This window comes from Mercenaria mercenaria, chromosome 14, assembly GCF_021730395.1.
Source record: "Mercenaria mercenaria strain notata chromosome 14, MADL_Memer_1, whole genome shotgun sequence".
Taxonomy (NCBI): domain Eukaryota; kingdom Metazoa; phylum Mollusca; class Bivalvia; order Venerida; family Veneridae; genus Mercenaria; species Mercenaria mercenaria.
Window position 1 is genome coordinate 25,700,998 of NC_069374.1, and position 26,439 is coordinate 25,727,436.

The 26,439-nt window shown below is 34.6% G+C and overlaps 1 protein-coding gene across 3 annotated transcripts in view; it reads right to left on the reverse strand.

Moving 5' to 3' along the window:
• The window catches only part of LOC123527071 (uncharacterized), a 57,419-nt gene extending 41,696 nt beyond the window's left edge, over positions 1–15,723 (reverse strand). For 2 of the 3 annotated variants that reach the window (XM_053523096.1, XM_045306335.2), the window contains exons 1-3: positions 15,627–15,723; positions 2,449–2,564; positions 1,621–1,773 (exon numbers count right to left, since the gene is read on the reverse strand). In XM_053523096.1, the coding sequence (XP_053379071.1) occupies positions 1,621–1,773; positions 2,449–2,564; positions 15,627–15,661 (304 nt within the window). In that variant the 5' untranslated portion in view covers positions 15,662–15,723. Of the gene's footprint in view, positions 1–1,620; positions 1,774–2,448; positions 2,565–14,698; positions 14,901–15,626 lie in introns of those variants that run through there. The other variant, XM_045306336.2, reaches the window with a different exon arrangement.
• Positions 15,724–26,439: the final 10,716 nt, after the last annotated feature.

A 26,439-nucleotide genomic window follows, 5' to 3' on the forward strand; every position in this document is an offset into this window, starting at 1 on the left:
TATGTACAATCAAGTAACCCCTGGGGCTGGGTCAATTTGACCGTGGGGGGGTCAAGATTTGAACAAATTTTGTAGAGGTCCACTAGGCAATGCTACATGTCAAATATCTAAGCTCTAGGCCTTCTGGTTTATTTTTAGAAAATTTTGAAGAATTTTCTATGTACAATCAAGTAACCCCTGGGGCGGGGTCAATTTGACCCCAGGGGTCATTATTTGAACAAACTTTGTAGAAGTCTACTAGGCAATGCTACATGTCAAATATCTAAGATCTAGGCCTTCTGGTTTATTTTTAGAAAATTTTTGAAGATTTTCCTATGTAAAATCAAGCGACCCCTTGGGTGGGGTGAATTTTGACCCCGGGGGTCATGATTTGAACAAATTTTGTAGAAGTCTACTAGGCAATGTTACATATCAAGTATCTAAGATCTAGGCATTCTGGTTTTTTTGTAGAAAATTTTTGAAGATTTTCCTACGTAAAATCAAGTGACACCTGGGGCGGGGTCAATTTTGACCCCAGGGGTCATGATTTGAACAACTTTAGTAGAGGTCCACTAGGCAATGCTACATGTCAAATATCTAAGCTCTAGGTCTTCTGGTTTTTGAGAAGAAAATTTTTTAAGATTTTCCTATGTAAAGTCAAGTGACCCCTGGGGCGGGGTCAATTTTCACCCAGGGGTCATGATTTGAATAAACTTGGTAAAGGTCCACTATGCTTCACACCAAATATCTAAGCTCTAGGGCTTCTGGTTTTTGAGAAGAAGATTTTTTTAAAGTCTTTCCTTTCGGTTGCCATGGCAACCAGAGTTCTGCATGGAATTCAATTCTTTGAATAATTTTTGTACAGCTTCACCCAAGAAACATTCCTGTGAAGTTTGGGCGAAACTGGCCTAGCGGTTTGTGAGGAGATGTTGTTTAAAGTAAAAGTTTACGGACAACAGACGCCGGACGCTGTTCGCTTTCAAAGCCTAATTCAAGATTGTTGTTTCCATTATATCATAGGTGTTGCAATGGGTTTACTACATACTACTCTTGGTTACTGCGGTAGTTAGGATATCTTGCAAAAATCAAACATCAACATGTTTTAACCACTAGTCATTTTCACTCTGCCCCCATTTTATGGGTTTTTGAGATTACAAAGAGCAGTGTAAATGAGCCACATGAAGCCATCTTTATTTTTGTCACAAGTCTACTTAACCTTAAGCTTGTTGCCAGCAAATAATTATGCCTTTGCGACCATTGCAGACCAAGATCAACTTGCACATTTGGGCAGGTTGATCATGGTCTGCACTGTTTGCTATTCAGTCAGTAAATTTTCAGTGAACACCCCTTCGGATAATAAATGGCAATTGCCCAAATTGCACAAACTACATAGCTGCGCAATTCATCTATCTTGGTCTTTATAGACAGGTGGTCTGCGTTCACAGGTTAAAGAACTCCACCAGTCATGTGTTTCAAGGGGAAATATATGGTTTGATGATACAATTCCTTCAATCTGAACTCCAAACAAAGATTTTATTCCATGACAAATGACTGTTTAGGATACATTATTTCTTAACTGATAATTATAAAGTGTTTTTTTTTTATCTGCGTCACTCAAATTAAAACCTGGCTTTAACTTACGCATAGGACAGTCTTTGTGTGATTCTGTCTGATTGAAACATACACGTCGCTTCATGTCAACAGAGGACGTTACAAATGGGTTAATGGCTTCACCATCACATGGAATGCACCTGTCTGTTCCCCCGTCCTGCAGGCAGAATACTATCTCATGGTCTGTAAATAAAGGTAACTATTACACTAAAACGGAAATGAAAGCAATTTGATTTAAGGACATAATTTTCAATTATATAACTCTTTCATTATTCTTTATTTCTTGTCAAAATACATTCCCCTATTTAGTAACAGGCTTCAAATTCTTAATGAATTCAAGATCTCAACACCAGTTCTTGTCAGAAAGCCTTACTTACAGAATTTCAGAACTTCTAACCTGGCTGTATAAAACACTCGCTGTGATGCGTTTCAATCCATTTAAAAAGTGAGTGTACTACAAAGCAAACAAATTAATTTTAGCAGAGCAGTTTTTCAATAGTACTTCAGTTATTTAATGGCCAGCAGTGTAAACCTGTTCTCTGCAAATAACTGTCAACTTCCCCACATGAATTAAAAGGTGGATAAACAATTTCAGACACTGTATCTTTTATCAAATTGTCCCGCAGATCATATGCCTTGCCCTTGGATCGAACTCATGACCCTATCGTCTATAGATCTGCCCTATCCCCATTAAGCTACACAGGCAAGCTATTAAAAGAGAAAACCGTATATGTAAAACTTGGCTAATGCACTGCTGTACATTTAGTTGTGAGAAAACCATGTAATGTGTAACATGGCTATTGTACCATCGTATATTTAGTTGTCAGGACCTGGAGATAAAAATAAATACTGACAAACCTTTAGTACAGTTGAATACAGGCTTGCAGCATACAGTGGTGGAGTCCACAGTGTGAGGTACCTGGTATTGAGGGCATGCTGCACAGATGAAGTCCACAGACAACTGCAGGATTGTGCTGTAAATCAGAATTTGCAGTTTGAAAACTTTTCTCATTAATATTCTTGAAATTTGTTCTGCACATTCCAACTGTTTTTCTAAGTGCTGTAAAGGTTTTTGTGACGAACATTTTGCAAAACGGCAAAGGTAGATGTATACAGGAATGTTTCATTTTTCCCCGTTAAAATGTGATAAATGAATTGTAAGTCAATGCTGCAGTCAAAAAATTAACTACTGATAAGGCCTAAAAAAAAATTGTTTCGTTTCTGGTAACATGCTCAAAATATGTATTGGGGGAGTGGGGGGGGGGGGATTTTTTTTTTATAGTGAGACAGGGTTTTCCCTGATGCACAAATCCTGCATCATAGTCACACTTTCCTGACAAATGACCCATAAAAATAAATTCTGTGTGTCACAGTGAACGCAATTTCTTGAAAATCTAAATCAGGCCAAATCTGTTTACAAAGAGCGATTTTCTGAAAATGTACTTTCAGTTTCGTAATTATATGCAAACTGTGTCACCAATTTTCTATATTTGCCTCGATTCACGTTTCTCAAATTTAATACCCAGTCTGATATTTTGACTGATTAACACTTTGTAACAGTAACTGTTGTTATCGCTGCTCGCTACTACTACCAGTAGTACTAGTCTGCTGTTTACTAAAACAAGAGCTGTCCATAAGACAGCCAAGCTCGACTATTCGAAATATTGTCACAGAAGCAGGAAATTATTACCCAAAATGTTAAATATCAAAAGAGTTTTAAGTTCGAAAGGGGACATAATTTGACCAAAAATACATATCAGAGTTATGGGACTTGGTGCTATCAACTAGTTTTATAACCCCAAAGAAACATATTTAGTTTCAATTCAATATCTGCATTAGTTTTAGGGATAGTAACTTGCATGTAAAACTTTAACCAGAATTTTCTAAGTCCAAAAGGGGGCATAATTTGCTCAAAATACATGTAAAGAGTTATGGAACTTGACCCAGTGAGGTTGGTAATTGACCTAGAAAAAGAATAAATAAGTTTCAAAGCTATATGCCTTTTGGTAATAGCTGTATGTACTTGCATGCAAAACTTTAACCAGGATTTTCTAAGGCCAAAAGGGGGCATAATTTGCCCAAAATACATGTCAGAGTTATAGGACTTGGTGCTATCAACTAGTTTTATAACCCCGAAGACACATGTGAAGTTTCAATTTAATATCTGTAGTAGTTTTGGAGATAGTTACTTGCATGTAAAACTTTAACCAGGATTTTCTAAGTCCAAAAGGGGGCATAATTTGGCCAAAATACATGTCAGAGTTATGGGACTTGACCCAGTGAGGTAGGTAATTGATCTAGAAAAAGAAAAAATAAGTTTCAAATCTATATGCCTTTTAGTAATAGCTGTATGTACTTGCATGCAAAACTTTAACCAGAATTTTCTAAGTCAAAAAGGGGGCATAATTTGGCCAAAATAAAGGTCAGAGTTATGGGACTTGGTGCTATCAACTAGTTTTATAACCCCAAAGACACATGTGAAGTTTCAATTCAATATCAGCATTAGTTTTGGAGATAGTAACTTGCATGTAAAACTTTAACCAAAATTTTCTAAGTCCAAAAGGGGGCATAATTTGGCCAAAATACATGTCAAAGTTATGGGACTTGACCCAGTGAGGTAGGTAATTGATCTAGAAAAAGAAAAAACTAGAAAATGCTTTTGTAAAAAAGCGCATGTCTCCCCCAATGCAAAGTCCTATAGGCAAGAAGTCAATAAGGGTCTGGAGCGAAAGTCAAAGAGACACAGTGACTGATGGTTGGCTGCAATAGGGATCATCTACTTGGCATGTCCAGTCATCCCGCTAAATTTCAACACTCTTGGACTAGTGGTTCTCAAGTCACTGTTCAGGCTCCTGTGACCTTGACCTTTGATCAAGTGACCTCAAAATAAATAGGGGTCATCTACTCTGCATGTCCAATCATCCTATTAAGTTTCAACATTGTAGGTCAAGTTCTTCTCAAGTTATTTCCAAAAAATGATTTTACATGAACAGGCCACTGTGACCTTGAAATGGAAATGGTTTTCAATGTTTGGGCCCCTGTGACCTTGACCTTTCACAGAGTGACCCCAAAATCGTTAGGGGTCATCTACTCTGCATGACCAATTATCCTATTAAGTTTCAACATTCTGGGTCAAGTGGTTCTCAAGTTATTGACCGGAAATGGTTTTCAATGTTCAGGCCCTGTGACCTTGACCTTTAATGGAGTGACCCCAAAATCGATAGGGGTCATCTACTTTGCATGTACAAGCATCCTATGAAGTTTCAACATTGTGGGTCAAGTGGTTCTCTAGTTATTGATCGGAAATGGTTTTCAATGTTCAGGCCCCTGTGACCTTGACCTTTGAGGGAGTGACCCCAAAATCAATAGGGGTCATCTACTCTTCATGATCAATCATCCTATGAAGTTTCAACATTCTGGGTCAAGTGGTTCTCTAGTTATTGATTGGAAATGGTTTTCAATGTTCAGGCCCCTGTGACCTTGACCTTTGACAGAGTGACCCCAAAATCAATAGGGGTCATCTACTCTTCATGACCAATCATCCTATAAAGTTTCAACATTCTGGGTCAAGTGGTTCTCTAGTTATTGATCGGAAATGGTTTTCAATGTTCAAGCCCCTGTGACCTTGACCTTTGACGGAGTGACCCCAAAAACAATAGGGGTCGTCTACTCCAGCAGCACTACAACCCTATGAAGTTTGAAGGTTCTAGGTCAAATGGTTCTCCAGTTATTGCTCTGAAATGAAGTGTGACGTACGAAAGGACGGAAGGACGGACGGACAGGGCAAAAACAATATGTCTCCTGGGGGAGACATTATAAGTTTTAAATCTATATGCCTTTTAGTAATAGCTGTATGTACTTGCACGCAAAACTTTAACCAGAATTTTCTAAGTCCAAAAGGGGGCATAATTTGGCCAAAATGAAGGTCAGAGTTATGGGACTTGGTGCTATCAACTAGTTTTATAACCTTGAAGACACATGTGAAGTTTCAATTCCATATCTGCATTAGTTTTGGAGATAGTAACTTGCATGTAAAACTTTAACCAGAATTTTCTAAGTCCAAAAGGGGGCATAATTTGCTCAAAATACATGTTAGAGTTATGGGACTTGACCCAGTGAGGTTGGTAATTGACCTAGAAAAAGAATAAATAAGTTTTAAAGCTATATGCCTTTAAATGATAGCTGTGTGACCAAGGTGTGACGCCGACGCCGACGCCAGGGTGACTAGAATAGCTAGACTATTCTTCGAATAGTCGAGCTAAAAATGGCTCAAAAGCAAAGCAAGCTGACGATGTTTATGACATTGTTGACAGCAAGTACAGTAGGACCCAGTGGTTCAGATCGCCTGTTTCTACTTTAACACTGCCTGGTAAAAAGTACTAAAACCTATTCTAGCACATATATATATATAAAAGTCAAACATCAGCTGTTTTTATCATTTTATTCAGTGACATATATGAGGAAAGACTTCAATCTGTATAATCACTAGTATAAGCAAAAACAAAGTTTTATTCAAAATACTAATTTTAGTATATCTGTATGACCCCCCAAATTTGGAAATGACCCCCAGATGTGAAACACTGGGCAATGACCCTCATTTTCAAAAGTCAAGGGAAAACACTTGTGAGACTTTTTGGAAATCATCTTTGTGTAAAAAAATGAATACAAAGAAGGGGGTTATGCCTTTAGAGCATCAATAAGTTGATTTCTAACATCACTGACCATGTTTAAAGCATAAAAAGTGCAGTTTTGCAACTTGAAAAAAATTATTCTCCAAGGCCATAAAAACATTTAGGGTTGGGCCAAAAATTTAGGGTAGGTCAGATACCGGAAACAAACAATTTGTTTTTTTACATCTAACAATATTTTTCTTTCTATTTCCTAAATAATTTATTTGAGGAAAGAAAGTCATTTAGTGTCTAATGCAGGAAACAAAATTTATCTGAAGCTCGAGGAGTTTTTAAAGGTCCATTACTAAGTGAAATTGAGTTGGCAATTCTTTTCATAGCCAGTGCACAGACTTCTGCAAGACACTAAATAATGAAGATTGGCAGGTCAAAATGTACAGAAGGTCTTTGGAACTCAAAGAAATGTATGTGTATTATGTTGAAATTTCAATGAATCGACAGAATGACCCCCAAGGTCTTTTTAACTTTCTTCATACTTCATAGAAAAATAATTGTACATATACTGCGATTTATTTCGAATTTCTACATACCAACTTTCATTTTCCAATAAAATGAAATAGTTTCTGTGCTTTTTAAAAGAAATTAAGATGTTCACTTTCCTTAGTATTGGACCTTTAAGGAGCACTGCACTCAGTATGTTGTAAACCTTAATATAAGTTTTGCATGACTTGCAATTACAAGAGAGTGCTCGTCTTAATTGAAGCTCTTCCACCATGAATACTAGCTTACATATTAAAACTTGAACAAAATTTTTTAAGTTGGAAAAGGGGCATAATTTTGCTGAAATGTAAGTCAAGAGTTATAGAACTTTCTATGTAAGGTCATCTCATGATGCAAAAGATGTATGGAGAATCTGAAAACATTTTGTCAAGTATTTCCTGAGAAACATGATGTTTATTCATTCAATAAGCTGTCAACAAATTTCTATGTTAAAAAAAGAGGCATAATTTTGACAAAATAAAGCTAGAGTTATGTAACTTACAAAAATAAGGTCACTTTAAAATGCCAGTCATGAATAAAGTTTGAAAGCATTTAGCCAAGTAGTTTTTGAGAAACCTGCATACATGCAAAACCTCTAACCAAATTTCTATGTTAAAAAGGGGAAATATTTTGAAACAAGAGCACCGCCTTGCGGGTGCTGACGCTCATCTGATTTTTTTTGTATAATAGAAATATTGTCCTACCCATGATTTTCTAAGTCTAAAAAGGGTCATCACTCTTGCAAAAAGCAGGATAGAGTTATGTTTCTTGATGTACAGTGTCCACTTATGATGGTGAAAAACTGTTGCAAGTTTTAAAGCAACAGCTTTGATAGTTTATGAGAAAAGTTGACTTAAACATAATATTCTACCAAGAAAATGATTTTTCTAAGTCCAAAAGGGGCAATAATTATTGCAAAAAGCAGGATGGAGTTATGTTGCTTGCTGTACAGGGTCAGCTTATGATGGTGAACAAGAGTTGCAAGTTTTAAAGCAATAGCTTTGATAGTTTAAGAGAAAAAGTTGACCTAAACATAAAACTTAACCAAGAAATCTGATATTTTCTAAGTCCAAAAGGGGCCATAAACCTTGCAAAAAGCAGGATGGAGTTATGTTTCTTGCTGTACAGGGTCAGCTTATGATGGTGAACAAGTATTGCAAGTTTTAAAGGAATAGCTTTGATAGTTTAGGATAAAAGCTGACCTAAACATAAAACTTAACCAAGAAAACTGATTTTCTAAGTCCAAAAGGGGCAATAATTCTTGCAAAAAGCAAGATGGAGTTATGTTTCTTGATGTACAGGGTCTGCTTATGATGGTGAACAAGTATTCCAAGTTTCAAAGCAAAAGCTTTGATAGTTTAGGAGAAAAGTTGACCTAAACATAAAACTTAACCAAGAAATCTGATATTTTCTAAGTACAAAAGGGGCCATAAATCTTGCAAAAAGCAAGATGGAGTTATGTTTCTTGCTATACAGGGTCAGCTTATGATGGTGAACAAGTATTCCAAGTTTCAAAGCAATAGCTTTGATAGTTTAGGAGAAAAGCTGACCTAAACATAAAACTTAACCAGGCAACGCCGACGCAGACGCCGACGCCGACAACCGCTCAAGTGATGACAATAACTCATCATTTTTTTTCAAAAAATCAGATGAGCTAAAAATGAAAGCAAGAGTAAGGAATTTAGTTGTAAAATAACAAATATATGATTTTTAATATTCTATAGATTGGTCACCTAATCTCAGAGCTTAAACAAGTTAGAGAGCGTGCAACTTTGGAAGAGGACCAAAATATGCTCCTGTCCCATGTCAAAAGTGACTGGCAGTAGAAGTTAATTACATTAACCTTTAGCATGCTAGATAAATTGTCGTCTGCTGGAAATGTCGTCTGATAAAATTGTAAAGTTCATTCAATTTGCTCCAAAATTGGAAGAAATATTGTCAGAGTAGCAAACAGCTTGGAACCTGATCAGACGCCGATTTAATCGGTGTCTGATCTGGTTCCAAGCTGTTTGCAAAGGCTGTTAAATTCGCCTGCAGCAGGCTAAGGGTTAAATAGTGTGAGATAACAAAATTTATGGTTCAAACACTATTAATTTTGGCTTTCAGCTCAAAATTGGTGGAAAAAACATACAAAGACAAATGAAGTAGGCTGAGGGTATTTTGGAAGGTTTCTTTATAATGGTACTATTTTAACCTCTGGCAGCCCCTTAGCGGGCCAAGTATCCTTGTTTGTACCAAACTGCGAGAGGACCTAATAACGATGCTAAAAACCAAATTTGATGAAGATGCATCCAACGGTTCATGTATAAGAAATTATTTAAAGGTATTTCTATAATTAGTTCTAGTGGCCCATAAAAGGGGACTGTGTTTCCATAAGAACAAGACTGAGAGAGAGGACCTTGCAGTGATTCTGCAGACCAAGACTGATGCAGTCCCATCTAGTTATTCATGAGAAGAAGTCCTATAAAATATTTCTATTTTTAGCTCTAGTAGCCCCTCACAAGGGTTTCATGCCTCATTTGAATAAATTTGGGAGCAGAACTTAGAATGTTACAGACCAAGTTTGAAAGAGATTCATCAAGCACTTCATGAGGCGTCCTTTAAAGGTATTTCTGCTTTTAGCTACTGCTGCCACTGAAAGGGAACAAGCTCTCTCATTTGATTACAATTAGGTGAGGACCTTAAATAATGCTAAAGATCAATTCTAATGAAGATTCATCCAGCGGATCATGAGAAGAATTCTTTTAAAGGTATTTCTCTTTTTATCCTAAATGGGGCCAAGCTGAAACATTTTAACAAACTTGGAAGAGGACCTCACAATGGTGCTACAGACCAAGTTTGATGAAGATCCATCAAGCTGTTCATGAGAAGACAGTTATTTAAAGATTTCATTTTTAATGATACATTTTAATATATTACAAACGTAAAGTATTGTCTCATAAATGTTAATAAAGTGACATAATGTTTTTTCATAGATCAAAAATGTTTATTGTATATATAATTATATTGAATACCACATTGGCTTATCTCCAGATCCAAGGCTATGGCAAAAACATGTGTGTACATAAAATTTGTACAAATATTTACAGTGTAACATTAACTAATCAATTAGGGTATTAGGTGTCAGATGAGCATATCAACATGAACAAGGTTGTTATTTGATAATACACCAACAAAATACCTATCAAGAAAACGCTTACATTATTATTTACTGATCTATTATTGTCAGTACCACAGCAGTTTTCACCTATATCAGATATCAAATATTAAATTTGTTTAAGCTGACCTGCCCACCTGACATGTTATCTTAAATGATCAGTAACTGCATTATTTATATTAAAACTCTTATCTAATAAAACATACAGGGATATTTATCTTTTCTTATCTACCAGTATTTTCATGGGACTTCCCACATCTCCATAGATCTGCTGTAAGGAAAAAAGATTTATGAAATGAGCCATGCCATGAGAAAACCAACATAGTGGCTTTGCGACCAGCATGGATCCAGACCAGCCTGCGCATCTGTTGGAGGAAAGGGGCAGATAATGTGGATTGTTGCACTTCTCAGGATGTCTCATGACCTACCAACCAAATTTATTCATGTGGTCTGTGCAGTGCATACTATGTTGATGTTGGATGATGGGCTCACAGTGTTTTTTTCACTTCTAAGGGAAGGGGATCGGTGCTCTTTGGAGGGGGGAAAAACAACATAAATCTAAGAAAAGGGGAATTTTTGTTAACAAAAAACATAGTGAAGCACTTCGATAATACTGATTTATCAAGGGGAGTTACTTGTGTCATACTGGTGTTTATGTAAACAAAGCGTGAGATATCTAGGTATCATGGCTGACTGTTTTCTATATAAAAATTAGTGAATTATGATTCAATTGATTGGCAATTTTTTTATTTTCGGAGGGGAATTAAACGCATCGAGAAAAGGAAAAAACATACTTAAAATAAGTTAGAGGGGAAATGGGGCCGAATTTTGCTGAATATCTTGGTAAAAAACCACGCTGGGCTCAGGACGATGGACGACAACCACCAGACCATCCACCTATACTAATAGCTCACCCTGAACCAAGTTAAAGTGAGCTCAAAAGGTGTGCATTTAATATTCATTATCCTGTATTTTTAAAGTTTATGCCATATTTGAAAAATACCACATCAGAAGAGGTCACACGTGCAGAAATGCCCAATATAGCAGTGTCCAGTGACATATGGCGAGTACTGGCAAAAATGGTACTTGTACTCATAATACTCGAGCATTTATGTACTTGACCCAACCTTGCATTAAATAAAACTTCACTGAATTTCAGCTGTGATAAAAAAAGAACAATCTTGATCATTATAAAACAATAAAATGTGGTTTTAAAAACTTTCTGCTTGTTTGTTTTGCATTTCAAGCAGACTGTCATATAGATATCAATCCTAGTAGTCTGACCCAGTGTTAACAGTTGCTGGTGCAGATCACAAGTTACTGCTTCATTTATCAAGTGCTTGTAACACAAGCCTATCAATTTACACATGCAACTTCACTTTGTATTCAGAGAAAATAGTAAAGTATGCAGTTTCAGACTATCAAGTTTAAAGTTTGTGTTCAAGTTTAGACTACCGGTATTCAACCTTTAATAGGCAAGTTCAAAACAGATAGTTGGCACATTGCCCAGGTACAGATCCTGTTTCAAGTTGAATAAGATTATTTACATATCAGTGTTTTTTTTCCTCAGTACACAAAAATAATAGTAGGGGTGACTATTGAGGCCAATTTTGACTATTGCAATACTATTGATATTGCTTAAAAACTATTGCGATACTATTCTATTGCAGGTTACTATTGCGATACTATTGCAATAGTTATCGGCCATCATATTTTATACAGTAAAGCTACCAACTGGCATTGTTACACAGTGTAAGAGACGGCACTGTTTATAATTGCTGTTAACACACATTGAGATGTTTGTATAACTGAAACGGACAGAAAAAATTCTAACATTAAATATTTCTTGCCTTCCTTGGCTTCGGAAAAATAAGTAAAACAATAAACCGATATATGCAAGGTATACTCAAACGAATCGGCCATTTTGTTGCGAATGTCAACATGTTTAGTAACCCAACGCATCAAAAAAGACGAAAATTAACGGATCGGATTAAGGTGTACAAGCACTAAATGAAGGGCCCTACCGAACAGTTTGCTGTATAATACAAGTATATAGCCTTCTTTCTCCATGTCCATAGTATATTTTCTCATCTAAAATTAACTGGTTATTTAAATATATGTAATCAAAGTTTCTCAGAAACTAAATTTATTAATTATCTCCCAGACTGACTTCTCAGTCCTTTATGGTAGTTTAATTCCGTGAGGGTAATTATTGTAATTGAGGCGTAAACATTTTCCGAGTTGCAAATGAAAGCTGGCTCTGTTTCTTGGTTTATAAATTATAAATTATTTCTGTATTTACAAAAAAAATTCAAACCTATCGAAACTATCGATTGTTGAAGGAACTATCGGCGATTGTTATTGGATCGTGACTTTTCTATCGATGCATGCTATTGGGACACTTAGTATCGCAATGCATCGATAGTTCGAGGTATCGTTACACCCCTAAATAATAGGTAAACATCTGTTCATGCATTTAATACTCTTTCCTAGAACTAAGGAAAATCATAATTCAGAATGTACATGATTACATGGAAAATTGAGAAACAAACAGCTATGTTTTGACTATTTTAAGTTGTTAAGGTCATAATAAATTAACTCCTAAATTATTATCCCTAGCCAATGATTATTTTTTTCATGCCTCCCTGAACTATGCAGGGATTTTTCACATTGCAAAATTTCTTTCTCAACCACTATTAAACACAGATATTATTTTTATAGCCTAAGAATGAATGATTCTTGAAGACCTTCTTGTTTCAATTTCCTCCTATTTTAAACCTCCTAGCATGATCTCCCCTCAAGTGTCGCATCTTAAAATGAAATGTTTGCAAAGACAATATCAGACCACTAGCCACTTCCTACCATAGAAACGTAATAAAAGCAACTTTATGACAACTAATAATAACTTTTTCCAGCAATTATCTTTTACAGTGGTAATAAAGTACATAAAATTACATGTTCATTGATAACCGGACCTATAGAGTCCGGGACCCTAGACCCCAGGCCACTTTCAAAATGTGAATGCTGGAAACAAAGGAGGACTTGCTTTAGTCAGATCTAGGAAAGTGGTATATTTACAGATTATCTGTAAATTTACAGATTTTTCGATCTATAAATTTACTGATTGTAAAAACTGATAAAATTACATTTATTCTCAAAACCGCAGCTTGAAATTAATTGGTTTATTTACAGTTTGCACAAATTCAGGCCATTTGTGAGTTTCGGCCATTTTTGTTGACTCTTGAGATTTTGGCATTTTCAGAGTTGAGTTGAAGCTGTTCTGTAAAGAGTCCATATAAGTTGTGTATTAGCGTAAATTACATTTTGAAATAATGCATATAAGCATGTCTGATAACTTTTAAGCGTATAAAAACGTATAAGAAATAACAGAAATGCCCGCAATGACTTTTTACTAGCGTAAACAAAATCTGAATGGTCTAAATGCATACCGTAACATGAGCACGGTCAGAATTAAACGTACACACACATTGAATGGTACTATATAACCTATGTTAAACTATATTATATAATCAATGCGTGCGTAAATCAAATAGCTGGAAAACAATATTGATGGTACGGTAGTGTATTTTAAAGCAATGTTGATTTATATAAAATATTAACTTATGGTGTGGAGTAAACAACAAAATGTCTCTTTCTAAGAATGTAAAAAGTGAACAAACACTCTACGCATCTTTAAACCATGAACGATCCCTAAAACATATTTAAAGGTATATTGAATATTCTATCGGATTCAGTAGCAAGTATTTTAAGCCAAAGCTAGCCAAGGGTTAAAAAAGCAAAAACCAGAATGCTGAATTGAAACTGAACTGCAAACAACTTCATGGGTGTTACACCCAATAAATATGTTATAAAACCGATTCCTGGTTTTTTTTTTTACATTTACAAATTTTCAGGAGTAAATTTAATCCTAGTAAATTTCAGATTTTACCATTTTACTCATTCACAAAAATTATAATGAGTAAATACTCATAGGCCAAAAAAATTATCTGGATCCCTGGAAAGTAGGTATTTCCTGATGTCTACCTATGCAATATAAGCGTTTTCATCACATGTCTCAGTCAGGTGATCATGGTTTCACTGCATTATGGTCAACCCCATATTTTTCTGGTATTTTTTGATTGCCTAAAGACAGATCTTCAAGACAAGCGTAGTCTCACAAAGTGAAAGGCTAGAAATGCTGATAGGGGATGAAAATCCCTGAGACGGTAAAGTAAAGTTATTCATCTTTGTTGTCTGCATATACCAAGGTAACTTTTTCGATGACTTCCGGTTCTGTTTTGTGTACAGTCCACAGACTGGTTGGGCTAAAACAAAAATATGTGTGGTTTAGGGAACATTGCCCCAAAAAGTTAGGAGGGTAGGTAGGTAATTTTTTTTTTTGAAATCGTCTCATTTTCATATGTGCTGTTTAACTTGCTTTAATAACTACAAGATTGACTCTGACAATGTTGAGAGAAGTAGAAAGGTCCCCCCTTGGCCTTGAAATTAATGGGGGATTTTCAAATTTAATGGGGCTTTTTAATTTCAATGAAAAATATCACGGGTTGGGTCGTCCAGACAGTATTCTTTTTCAACATGCTTTGCGCTATTCATTTCAAATGCAAATCAAACAAAAACTACTCATGACTAATACTAATAGATATACCTTTCTAACGATACCTGGCTGAAAATAAAATTCACATTTTTACTGGTTGTAATCGTCAATACATTTCTTATTTTTATAATTTCTCAGCTACTACTGAACGCAGAAAATCCAGCCTACCTGTGACGTGAGGAGATTTTTCTAATGAACATTTTGATTGGATCGCTGCATGCAACGCTGTGGAAACCTATTTATTTTAGCATATGTATCCCCGGAAAGTTCACTGACTCGGTCTCAATAATCAATTCAATGGTATATTTTTTACCGACTTTCGTGACTTCGTTTTTTTTCTGCCATGATTTTCACCCATTTTATGGGAATTTCAATGGATCTTCTTTAAACTGAATGTGCAAAAATGCGCATTGTCCCCTCCTTTCCTAACCACTGTATATTAACGATAAATCCCAATTCTAGGCGGTGCCTTAATTCATATTAAAATTATGTTATAAATTGTTATTTTTACATAGAAAATAATAGCGGAGGCATTTAACCCCTTCTAACAGGTCCAGGAAAGTGGTATATTTACAGATTATCTGTAAATTTACTGATAATCTATAAATTTACAGATTTTACAATGTATGAAAACTGATGAAATTACATTTATTCTTTATTAAACCGCAGCTTTGAATTAATTGGTTTAGTTACAGCATGCATAAATTAAGGTCATTTGTGAGTTTCAGCCAATTTTGTTGACTATGAGTTTTTGGCATTTTCTGAAAAATCAGGCATTTTCTGAAAAATCAAAGTCAACAGAAATGGCTGAAAATTACAATTGACCATTATTTATGCATACCATAAGTAAATCAATTAATTTTAAGCTGCGATTTTGTGTCTAAATATGATTTTTGCAGTTTTCAAACATCTGTAAATAAATACACTTTCCTAGACCTGTCTAACCGAAAAAGATCTACGAAACTATCCGAAAACTACGCAACTTGCAAACTATAATTTCAGGCAGATCAAGCAACATTTAAACAAAAAACAAAATATATGCAAGCCATAAGTTATAAACAACATAGAATAAATTTGAATATTTTGCTATATTTACATTGAAAACACGAGTGTCACTCTCTGAATGTTCATTTTGGTGCCAAAATAAATCACATGCAACTTCTAAACAGGTGTTCGTGAAATTCAAGCGTTGTATGAAGTATTACTGCACAACACCGATCTTATAGGTTACAACACACTAAATACACGGGTATGAAACGTTGCCTGCCGCACTGAAATGAAGACATCGCGCCTCCGACGGCGCAGGCATTGCGCAGGATGTTTACAAAAATTACGAGCAAGGTGCGTAAAATTGAATGTTTTGGTTATTGTCTTTTTACAGTAAAAACTTTTTAGAAATCGGGGAATGCAGCGGGATTTAGTTGTGTCTTGCCGACAAATCCATGCCCAGTTTGTGAAGAAATATGTAATATTGTTATTTTGCGGGTGTTTTTCATCAGATACGGTTACATGAAAATTACAAAAGCAGTGAATATTCCGAGTCATTTCATATCCTGCTGAAAAAGGAATGATGTATTTCTGTAGTATATTATATAAAGACATGACATCTGATCGATTGAGATAAAATACATGTCAAGGAAAAGGCATATCCCCTCGTTCTGCTGACTATTCAGTCCATCTCGATGGTACCGCAGACATCGTGACAGGCGCAGTCATCTTGAATACTATTGTAGTCGGTAGTACGTGTATTTCGACCTTCTAACATGTATTTAAGTACAAAAATATCAATAAAAATGTTGTTCCTCCAGTTATTGTGTAAAACAAATCTTCTCAATCCGAACTTTGTAATATTAATAACCTTAAGAAGTTTGCAATACTTTTTTCTTGCTCTTTTGAGGTATGGGACCAGGTGCCTCCCAGTTGAGAAAATCACGTCATTTTGTATCGAATTTGGTTTATTTTCTCCTAAAAAAAAAACAATATTCAATTACCAAACATTCTCATTTGTAACAATTATTGATGCTTAGTTCAAAGCAAGGTATGAAAACCAGCATTGGAGCATAAAAACTGTCATAACTTTTGTCATTTTTCAACCAATTTTGATGTTTTTGTTTCAGCATCAAGTTTTGTTGTTGTTTTTTTTTCTTTACAGTTTGGGCGTACTATTCTGATAAGCGATGAGCTGAATTTCGCCCCCGCCCCTTCCTCCCCCCAACCCCCCGAAAAAAAAATGGCGAAAAATCACTGTTTTGGCTTTCCGAAGAAAAGGAACGCAAAAAGACACACCAAAAAAAACAAAAAAACGCAAAAACATGAAACTTCCCTTAAAACAATACCGTCCCCAAGTTTTATGTGGAAAAGAAGCAATGAAGTACTAGTAATCGATAGTTAAAAATCTTGTTTATATTATATTTTCAGATGGATGTACATGCATTCAGTGTATATTAAAAGGAAAAAGAAAATCATTTCTCCTTATGACGAAAACCTTATGTGTACAGTCAGTGCACAGACCTAAATCATAGTTAAACGACAAAGAGTGAGTAAAATACGTTAATATTTTTGTAGAATTTCAGAAATAATACGAACAAGTTAAGTCCCATTTTGGACAATTTTTTTCATTGGTTCTTTTCTACACAAAACTTGGGAACAGTATCGTTTTAAATTCTTCGTTCGTATCTAAATATCTTGACTTAACAGTGAAATTTGTGCTGATATACTGTTACAGAAAAACATGTCGCGAGATGAGCGAGAGAAATTTCATGTTTTGTGTGTGTGTGTGTGTGTGTGTTATTGCGTTCCTTTTTTTCGGAACGTCAAAACTGCGAATCTCACCATTTATTTATTTTTCTATTTTTTGGAGGGCGGGGGGTGAAATTCAGCTCGCCGCTAATAAAAAAGTACGCCCAAACTGTAAAGAAAAAAAAACTCGATGCTGAAACAAAAAAATTAAAATTGGTTGAAAAATGACAAAAGTTATGACAGTTTTTGGGCTCCGATGCTGGTTTTCATACCTTGCTTTGAAGTATAAGCATCAATAATTGTTACAAATGGGATGTTTAGTAATTGAATATTGCTATTTTACGGGAGAAAAAGAATCCCAAATCGATACAAATGACGTGATTTTCCCTGGTCCCATTCCCAAAAACAACGAGAAAAATACTACAAACTTCTTAAAATAGCTATTTATATTACAAAGTTCGAATTGAAAAGATTTGTCTTACTACTACAATAACTGGAGGAACAACATTGTTAATGATATTTTTGTGCTTAAATACATGTTAGAAGGTCGAAATTACACGTACTACTGACCTCAGTAGTATTCAAGATGACTGCGCCTCTCACGATGTCTGCGGCACCATCCAGATGCCTGCGGCACTGGACTGAAAAGTGGGCAGAACGAGGGGATATGCCTTTTCCTGGGCATGTATTTTTTCTCAATCGATCAGATATCATGTCTTTATATGATATACTACAGAAATACATCATTCCTTTTTCAGCAGCAGGTGAAATGACTCGGAATATTCACTGCTTTTGTAATTTTCACGTTACTGTATCCGATGAAAAACACGCGCAAAATAACAATATTACATATTTCTTCACAAACTGGGCATGGATTTGTCGGCAAGACACAACTACATCCCGCTGCATCCCCCGATTTCTAAAATGTTTTTACTGTAGAAAGACAATGACCAAAAACATTCAATTTTACTCACCTTGCTCGTTATTTTTGTAAACATCCTGCGCAGTGCCTGCGCCGTCGGAGGCGCGATGCCTTCATTTCAGTGCGGCACATTTTGTGCCGCAGGCAACGTTTCATACCCGTGAAATAACTGTTCTTCTTTATTCTATATAAAATTTACATATTTCCAATGGCCGCAGCACACATCAGGGCCTATTTTAAATGTCTGTAACTTACATTTTCTTGAAGAATATTGTCAGTGCTGAATATTATTTTTTTTTAAAAAAATGGGGGTCATATTTGATGCAAGAAAAATATTTTCTGTCAAACACAGAACCGAATACTTTGCAGACATTACTGCTGCAGTGCAGACACTATACTATACAGAAAGAGGGATTTTGCAGACAACATAGGTAAAGAAGGATATTGGGTTTTGCAGACACTATATATAATAAAGAACAAAATATCTGGGGGGTTTGAATGAATGGTTGTCCTGCATTATTTTTAGCTCACCTGTCACAAAGTGACAAGGTGAGCTTTTGTGATCGCGCTGCGTCCGTCGTCCGTCCGTCCGTGCGTCCGTAAACTTTTGCTTGTGACCACTCTAGAGGTCACATTTTTAATGGGATCTTTATGAAAGTTGGTCAGAATGTTTATCTTGATGATATCTAGGTCAAGTTTGAAACTGGGTCACGTGCCATCAAAAACTAGGTCAGTAGGTCTAAAAATAGAAAAACCTTGTGACCTCTCTAGAGGCCATACTTTTTAAAAGATCTTCATGAAAATTGGCCTGAATGTTCAACTTGATGATATCTAGGTCAAGTTCGAAACTGGGTTACGTGCCTTCAAAAACTAGGTCAGTAGGTCAGATAATAGAAAATCCTTGTGACTTCTCTGGAGGTCATATTTTTCATGGGATCTGCATGAAATTTGGTCAGAATGTTCATCTTGATGATATCTAGGCCAAGTTCGAAACTGGATTATGTACGATCCAAAACTAGGTCAGTAGGTCAAATAATAGAAAAACCTTGTGACCTCTGTAGAGGCCGTATTTTTCATTGGATCTGCATGAAAATTGATCAGAATATTATCTTGATGATATCTAGATTAAGTTTGAAACCGGGTCAACTGCGGTCAAAAACTAGGTCAGTAGGTCGAATAATAGAAAATCATTGTGACCTCTCTACAGGTCATATTTTTCATGGGATCTGCATTAAAATTGGTCAGAATGTTCATCTTGATGATATTTAGGACAAGTTCGAAACTAGGTTACGTCCAATCCAAAACTAGGTCAGTAGGTCAAATAATAGAAAAACCTTGTGACCTCTGTAGAGGCCATATTTTTCATGGGATCTGCATGAAAATTGGTCAGAATGTTCATCTTGATGATATCTAGGTCGAGTTTGAAATTGGATCAACTGCAGTCCAAAACTAGGTCAGTAGGTCTATAAATAGAAAATTCTTGTGACCTCCCTAGAGGCCACATTTTTCATGGGATCTTCATGAAAATTGGTCAGAATGTTTACCTTGATGATATCTAAGTCAAGTTTGAAACTGGGTCATGTGCGGTCCAAAACTAGGTCATTAGGTCAAATAATAGAAAAACCTTGTGACCCCTCTGGAGGTCATATTTTTCATGGGATCTGCATTAAAATTGGTCAGAATGTTCACCTTGATAATATCTAGATCAAGTTTGAAACTGGGTCAAATGCGGTCAAAAACTAGGTCAGTAGGTAAAATAATAGAAAAACCTTGTGACCACTCTAGAGGCAATAGTTTTCGTAGGATCTGTATGAAAGTTGGTCTGAATGTTCATCTTGATGATATCTAGGTCAAGTTTGAAACTGGGTCAACTGCGGTCAAAAACTAGGTCGCTAGGTCTCAACATAGAAAGACCTTTTGACCTCTCTAGAGGCCATATTTTTCAATGGATCTTCATGAAAATTGGTGAGAATGTTCACCTTGATGATATCTAGGTCAAGTTCGAAACTGGGTCACATGCGGTCAAAACTAGGTCAGTACGTCTAAAAATAGAAAAACCTTGTGACCTCTCTGGAGGCCGTATTTTTCATGAGATCTTCATGAAAATTGGTGAGAATGTTGATGATATCTAGGTCAAGTACAAAACTGGGTCACATGCCTTCAAAAACTAGGTTATTATGTCAAATAATAGAAAAACCTTGTGACCTCTCTAGAGGCCATATTTTTCAGTGGATCTTCATGAAAATTGGTCAGAATTTTTATCTTGATGATATCTAGGTCAAGTTCAGAAGTAGGTCACATGAGCTCAAAAACTAGGTCACTATGTCAAATAATAGAAAAAACGACGTCATACTCAGTTCATGTGGGGGCAGGTGAGCGATTCAGGACCATCATGGTCCTCTTGTTTAGGTAATATATAGTTTGTCCACACTGTAATGCAAAAGATGATTTAAATGTCTATACAATAATAAATAAGATCTTTTAAGATGGAAATTTAGAAATTATGAAAACAATATGATATTAAATGCCCAATTTATGATGATATATTCTGTAATTAGACAAATAATGTAAAATATTAATATTAAAGTATCCATAGAAATTCTGTTCTGTAGAAATGGAAATTGTAGTTGTGATAATTATATGAGTTTATTTACCATTATTCTAACCATTATTCTAACTGTGAATTACAAATGAAAATAAGTAAATATAAAGTGAACTAAATAAAAAAAAATAACATTATGTATTTCATAATTTACAAGAAAGTATATCACTGCATTTTAAAAAGATCATTTGATTAATACAGTGAAGTTTCTGTGCTTTGACTATTTCTTTGGATTATATTATAAATTTAATTGTCATTTGTGACAGTGTGTAGTGTTATAAGCATGGCTCTTGTGATTGGACATTCTGAGATTAAATACTTGTCAGAGTATTTGAGTAAGGAACATTATATTGTATTCTCTTACCCTGGTTATACCGTGAATAAATTTCTAGGAGAAGATGTGACATTTGAAGGTGTGCCATTCTTTTCGGTAAGTATGACATAAGTCAGGTTATTGATTCTGAACTGTTCTGAAAAGGTTTTGTCTTGATGTCATAATTTGAAATTATATTTAGCATACGCATGCTTTCTTTTTAATGAACTGGAATATCATTTAAAACATAGAACCCCAAAATTAAAAACTGTTTGAATTATTTCTAATGAAGGAACAGTTCAGTTTATGATAATATTATTCAATAAATATTTTATTGGTCTTTTATTCATTGAAATAGAATATATATTGCTTGTTTGTCACAGACTACTGTCATGTTACATGTCAGATATTTTTGGGGGAATGTAAAGCCTTTATGCATTTAATTTAATTATAGGTGTCACACTTAAAGATGTTCTTGCAGTAAATGGCATACAGATGTCTCTTCTGTATATTTTAACAGCCTGGGGCTAACTTTTTAAATCCTTTTATCACCTATAGCCACTTGCAGACAGAGTTTTTAACTGTCTCAACCAGACAGACAGACATACAGACAGATTTCTTTATTACTACCCAAGTATACATTTACATATACAATATGGGGATTTTCTAATAAAGTTATTCATAACAGTATATATCCAGTAGTAAACATAAAGATAGATTCACAAGTTTAAACAATATCAAATTCAAGCGTTAATGATGTCATACATGATCAAAAATTTGATACAGATGGTGGGGGAATTCATATATTTTTCTGATCAAATTGTGTCTTCTATATACTAACATTCCAAAATCCAGTTACAGAAAGCGAAAACTATATTTTAAGAGAGAAGACAGTATTAAGATACCAGAATTAGACGATGACCTATCCATTACCAATGAGAACAATGATTTAGTTGAGTTAGAACCTAGTCGTGACGAAAGCACTAAATTACAAGAAACATCAACATGGTGGATTGAAGACCTACAGCTTACATTGGAGGATAAGTCAGCTATTACAGAAGGGGGCAAGTTAAATTCACATCATATGGAAGCAGTCAACAAACTTCTTAGAAAACAAGTGGGAAATTCTGTCAATGGTTTACAATTAACTGAAAAAATGCCGGTATTTAGTGAGAAAGAAAATCGCTGGAAGACTAAATTCCCCCTTGATCCAGTAAAACAGTCACCAGCATGTCAAATACATCACACGCATAAAGATCGATGTGTTGTTTCCATGTTTCACAACAATAAAGTGTATTTGTTGGACAGTTTAGGTAATGATAGAAATGTTAATAGAATTATACCTGATGGACTGAAAATACAAATGTGTCAAATTTATGGTAAAGATGAAAAGTCCTTACATTTTAATTTACCTAGTGTAATGTAACAAACAAATTCTGTTGATGGTATTTTTTTTTTGCAGTAGCATTTGCTACATCATATTGTTTAAGAAAATCTCTGTGTTTTGATCTAATATTTGATATAACAACATTCCGAAGAAAGACATTAAGTATTCGGCGGAGAAAAAATTTAAGAGTAGTAGATGTAGAACAATACTGCATTTGTAATATGCCAGCATGTATTGCTGATATGGTCCAATGTGATCAATGTCTATGTTGGTATCATAAGTTTTGTGTAAATGTTAACTGTGGGTTATGTTGAGAAAGTTATGTATGTGTTATTCTGAAAAATGATTTCTGCATGTAGAATTACGTTTTTTTTGTATTGACTGTCATATATATATAAATATTATTATGCTTGTTAATTTATCCTTTTGTTTAAAAAAGATCATATCAGAGTAAAAGAAACCAGAAACATTTACCTTTCTTGTCTTATTTGAATATACATTTGTATGTCAAAGTGTTAGTAACTCACTTATATGGCCTTGTACCCTTATAGTATTTAACTATTAGTAATGATAAAATTTAAATGAGACTTATGGTTATAAAGTATTCAAAAATTATTTACAACTATTGAGAAAAAAAATTAATAAATAATTTAATTAATTAAATAAATAAATTAACAAAAATAATAATTACAAATAATGATAATAATTATAATAATTACTATTATTATTAGATTTTTATCATTATTACCTTATATTATTATTATTAATTGTAAATACTGTTATAATTTTAATATTTTATGAACCATAATCCTCATTCAAATCTTGGTCTTGACTTGAAAATATGTTCCCTTAACGTAAATGGTCTCAAAAAGCGATTAGACTATCCGGACTTTGTTGACTTTATTAAAATGCATGACATATTTTGTGCTATCGAAACCCATACTGATAGCTTTGATTTGGTTGAGATTGATGATTATGTTTACTTGGCAAAAATAGAGAACAGAGTTACAAACGTAAATCTGGTGGTATAGGTGTATATGTCATCAAGAATATTTCTGCATACGTTAAAATTTTACCAAACAATAATGAATACGTTCTTTGGTTGTCCGTCGATAAACAATTGTTACGTACTAGTGAAAATGCTGTTCCTGCCCCCAGAAAACTCACGTTTCTTAAATGACTTTGATTTAAACACTTTTGAAAATGAAATAATCACATTTTGTAGCCAAAATAGATTCGTGTTCTTAACTGGCGACTTTAACGGCAGAGTATCTCAGTTAACCGATTTTATACCTTCAGATCCGTCCCTTAATGAAGTTTTTCACATTGATGAAGATTTGCAGACTCATTTTGATAAATATACTGCCTTGGAAGAGTTAGGAATTCCCTTGTCACGTAAATCTCGAGATAAAAAAAACAAATGCTCATGGACTTATGTTGATTGAAATGTGTCGAAATAATAACTTATTTATCGTTAATGGTAGATTTGGGAATGATTCAGGGTGCCTAAACTTTTAGGGATAAGTCCATTATTGATTATGTGATTACAAGTGCGGAAGGGTTTATTAGTCTAAACGAATTTGAAATAATTGAAACTGATTCACTCTTTTCGGATGGTCATAACGCATTGATTTGGTCGCTAAAAATACATATGAAAGAGCAAAGTGCTGGGGTGAACAGTCCGTCTATTGGGTCGAAACCAAAGTGGAACACAAATAAATGTAACGAATTTATACAGAATATTGACATAAAGCAGGTAAACGATATTCTAGAAATGTTCCATGCACCGCAAACTGAACAGTCTATAGCAAATATTACTTACGAAATAAAGACACTTTTTGAACATTCAGCCAATATTACATTTAATTGCGCGGATAACAGGTATTTCAGAAATGATAAAAATAAACCTTGGTTTGGTCCAAAATGCCATAGAGCAAGAAATAATTACCATGATGCCAAGTCGACTTACAGAGATAACCCAATACAAGATAATAAATTAAGACTTAAAAACGCAAGTAAGGCATATAAAAGAACTATGGACTTTTATATTGGCAATTACAAATTTTCAAAAGCTCAAAAATTGAGATCTATTAGTTCGAAAAATCCTAAAAAATACTGGAGTTTCCTAAAAAGTTTAAAACCAAAACGAAAGGAAGACAAAACGCCATCCATTCAAGAGTTTTATGAATATTTCAAGAAAATAAATACCAATTTGAATGACGATCAAGGATAATGATCCGTTAGATAAACAAATTTTTCTCGATAACTCGAATGAATTTCTTAATTCGCCAATTAACGACATCGAAATAGTTGCGTGTATTAACAAGCTTAACAACGGAAAAGCATCGAGTCAATCGGACAATATCATTAATGAATACATAAAGAGCACGAAACGTATTTTAATGCCAATATATGTCAGGTTATTTAATAGCGTGCTTGATACTGGATATGTCCCTTCTTCTTGGCTTGAGGGAACCATTATACCTATTTTTAAAAATAAAGGAAACTCGGAGGAACCTAATAATTATAGGCCAATTACAATACTAAGCTGTTTAGGCAAACTTTTTACCGCAGTTCTAAATTATCGTCTCACAAAATATGTCGAAACGTTCAATTTGTTAGATGAAAATCAGGCTGGGTTTAGAAAAGGCTATTCTTGCTTAGATCACATTTTTACACTTCATGCCCTTATTGAAATTCTAAAGAAAAAGAAGCAAAAACTTTTCTGTTCATATGTGGATTTTTCCCAGTGCTTCGATAAAATCTGGCGCTATGGGTTGTGGCATAAACTGTCACAGAATCTAATACATGGGAAGTTTTTTAAATTAATATTTAATATGTATCAGAATATCAAATCCTGTATTTCCCACAACAGTAATAAATCGTTAGTCTTCCAGTCTGAAATCGGCTTACGTCAGGGAGAAAATTTGAGTCCCATACTTTTTCCCCTGTATCTTAATGATTTATAATCTTTTCTAGAGGAAAATGGTGCTATGGGCATAGAGTTATATAGTCCCGATGATGAGATCTGGCCGAAACTTTTACTATTACTCTATGCTGATGACACTGTTATTGTTTCTTCTAATGCGTCTGATTTTCAGAACTCTTTAGATCAATTTAATACATACTGTGATAACTGGAAATTAAAAGTTTTACAAAAAACAAAAATAATAGTCTTCGGTGCAAGAAACACCAATAACTTTAACTTTACCCTCGGAACACAGCAAGTTGAAATTACGAATAAATATCATTATCTAGGTCTTACCTTTTCAAGTAATGGTTCGCTCCTGAACGCCAGGAAACATGTAGTCCAGCAAGCAAACAATGCAATGTACCTTTTATTTTCAAGGGCAAATAATGCTGATCTCCCTGTCGATCTCATTTTAAAACTTTTCGACCATACAGTTTTACCAATACTGACATTCGGATCGGAAATATTTGGTTTTGAAAATATTGATTTGCTTGAAAGAGTTCATAATGATTTCCTTCGAAGGATAACAAATGCGCGCAAAAGTACTCCAATGTATATGCTCTATGGCGAATTGGGTAGATATCCAATATCTATAATAGTTAAAACAAAAATGATCTCTTATTGGGCTAAACTGTTACTAGGCAAAGATACAAAATTGTCTTCTATAATTTACAAATATATGGTATCTCAGGACCAGTTCGACTATAAATGGATAAGTAAAATCAAGGAAATTCTAAATTCTGTTGGAAGACCTGACCTATGGTTACACCAGAATACTTCTGTCACAAAACATTTGCATAAGCAAATTAAACAAACTCTCATTGACCAATTTCAACAAGAATGGCACACCCAGATGCAACAGTCTAATAAAGGAATGATATATAATAGTTTTAAAGATAACTTAGAGTATGAAAATTATTTCCGCATTCTTCAGAAGAATGATTACCTTACTTTTTTTCAAATTCCGTACATGTA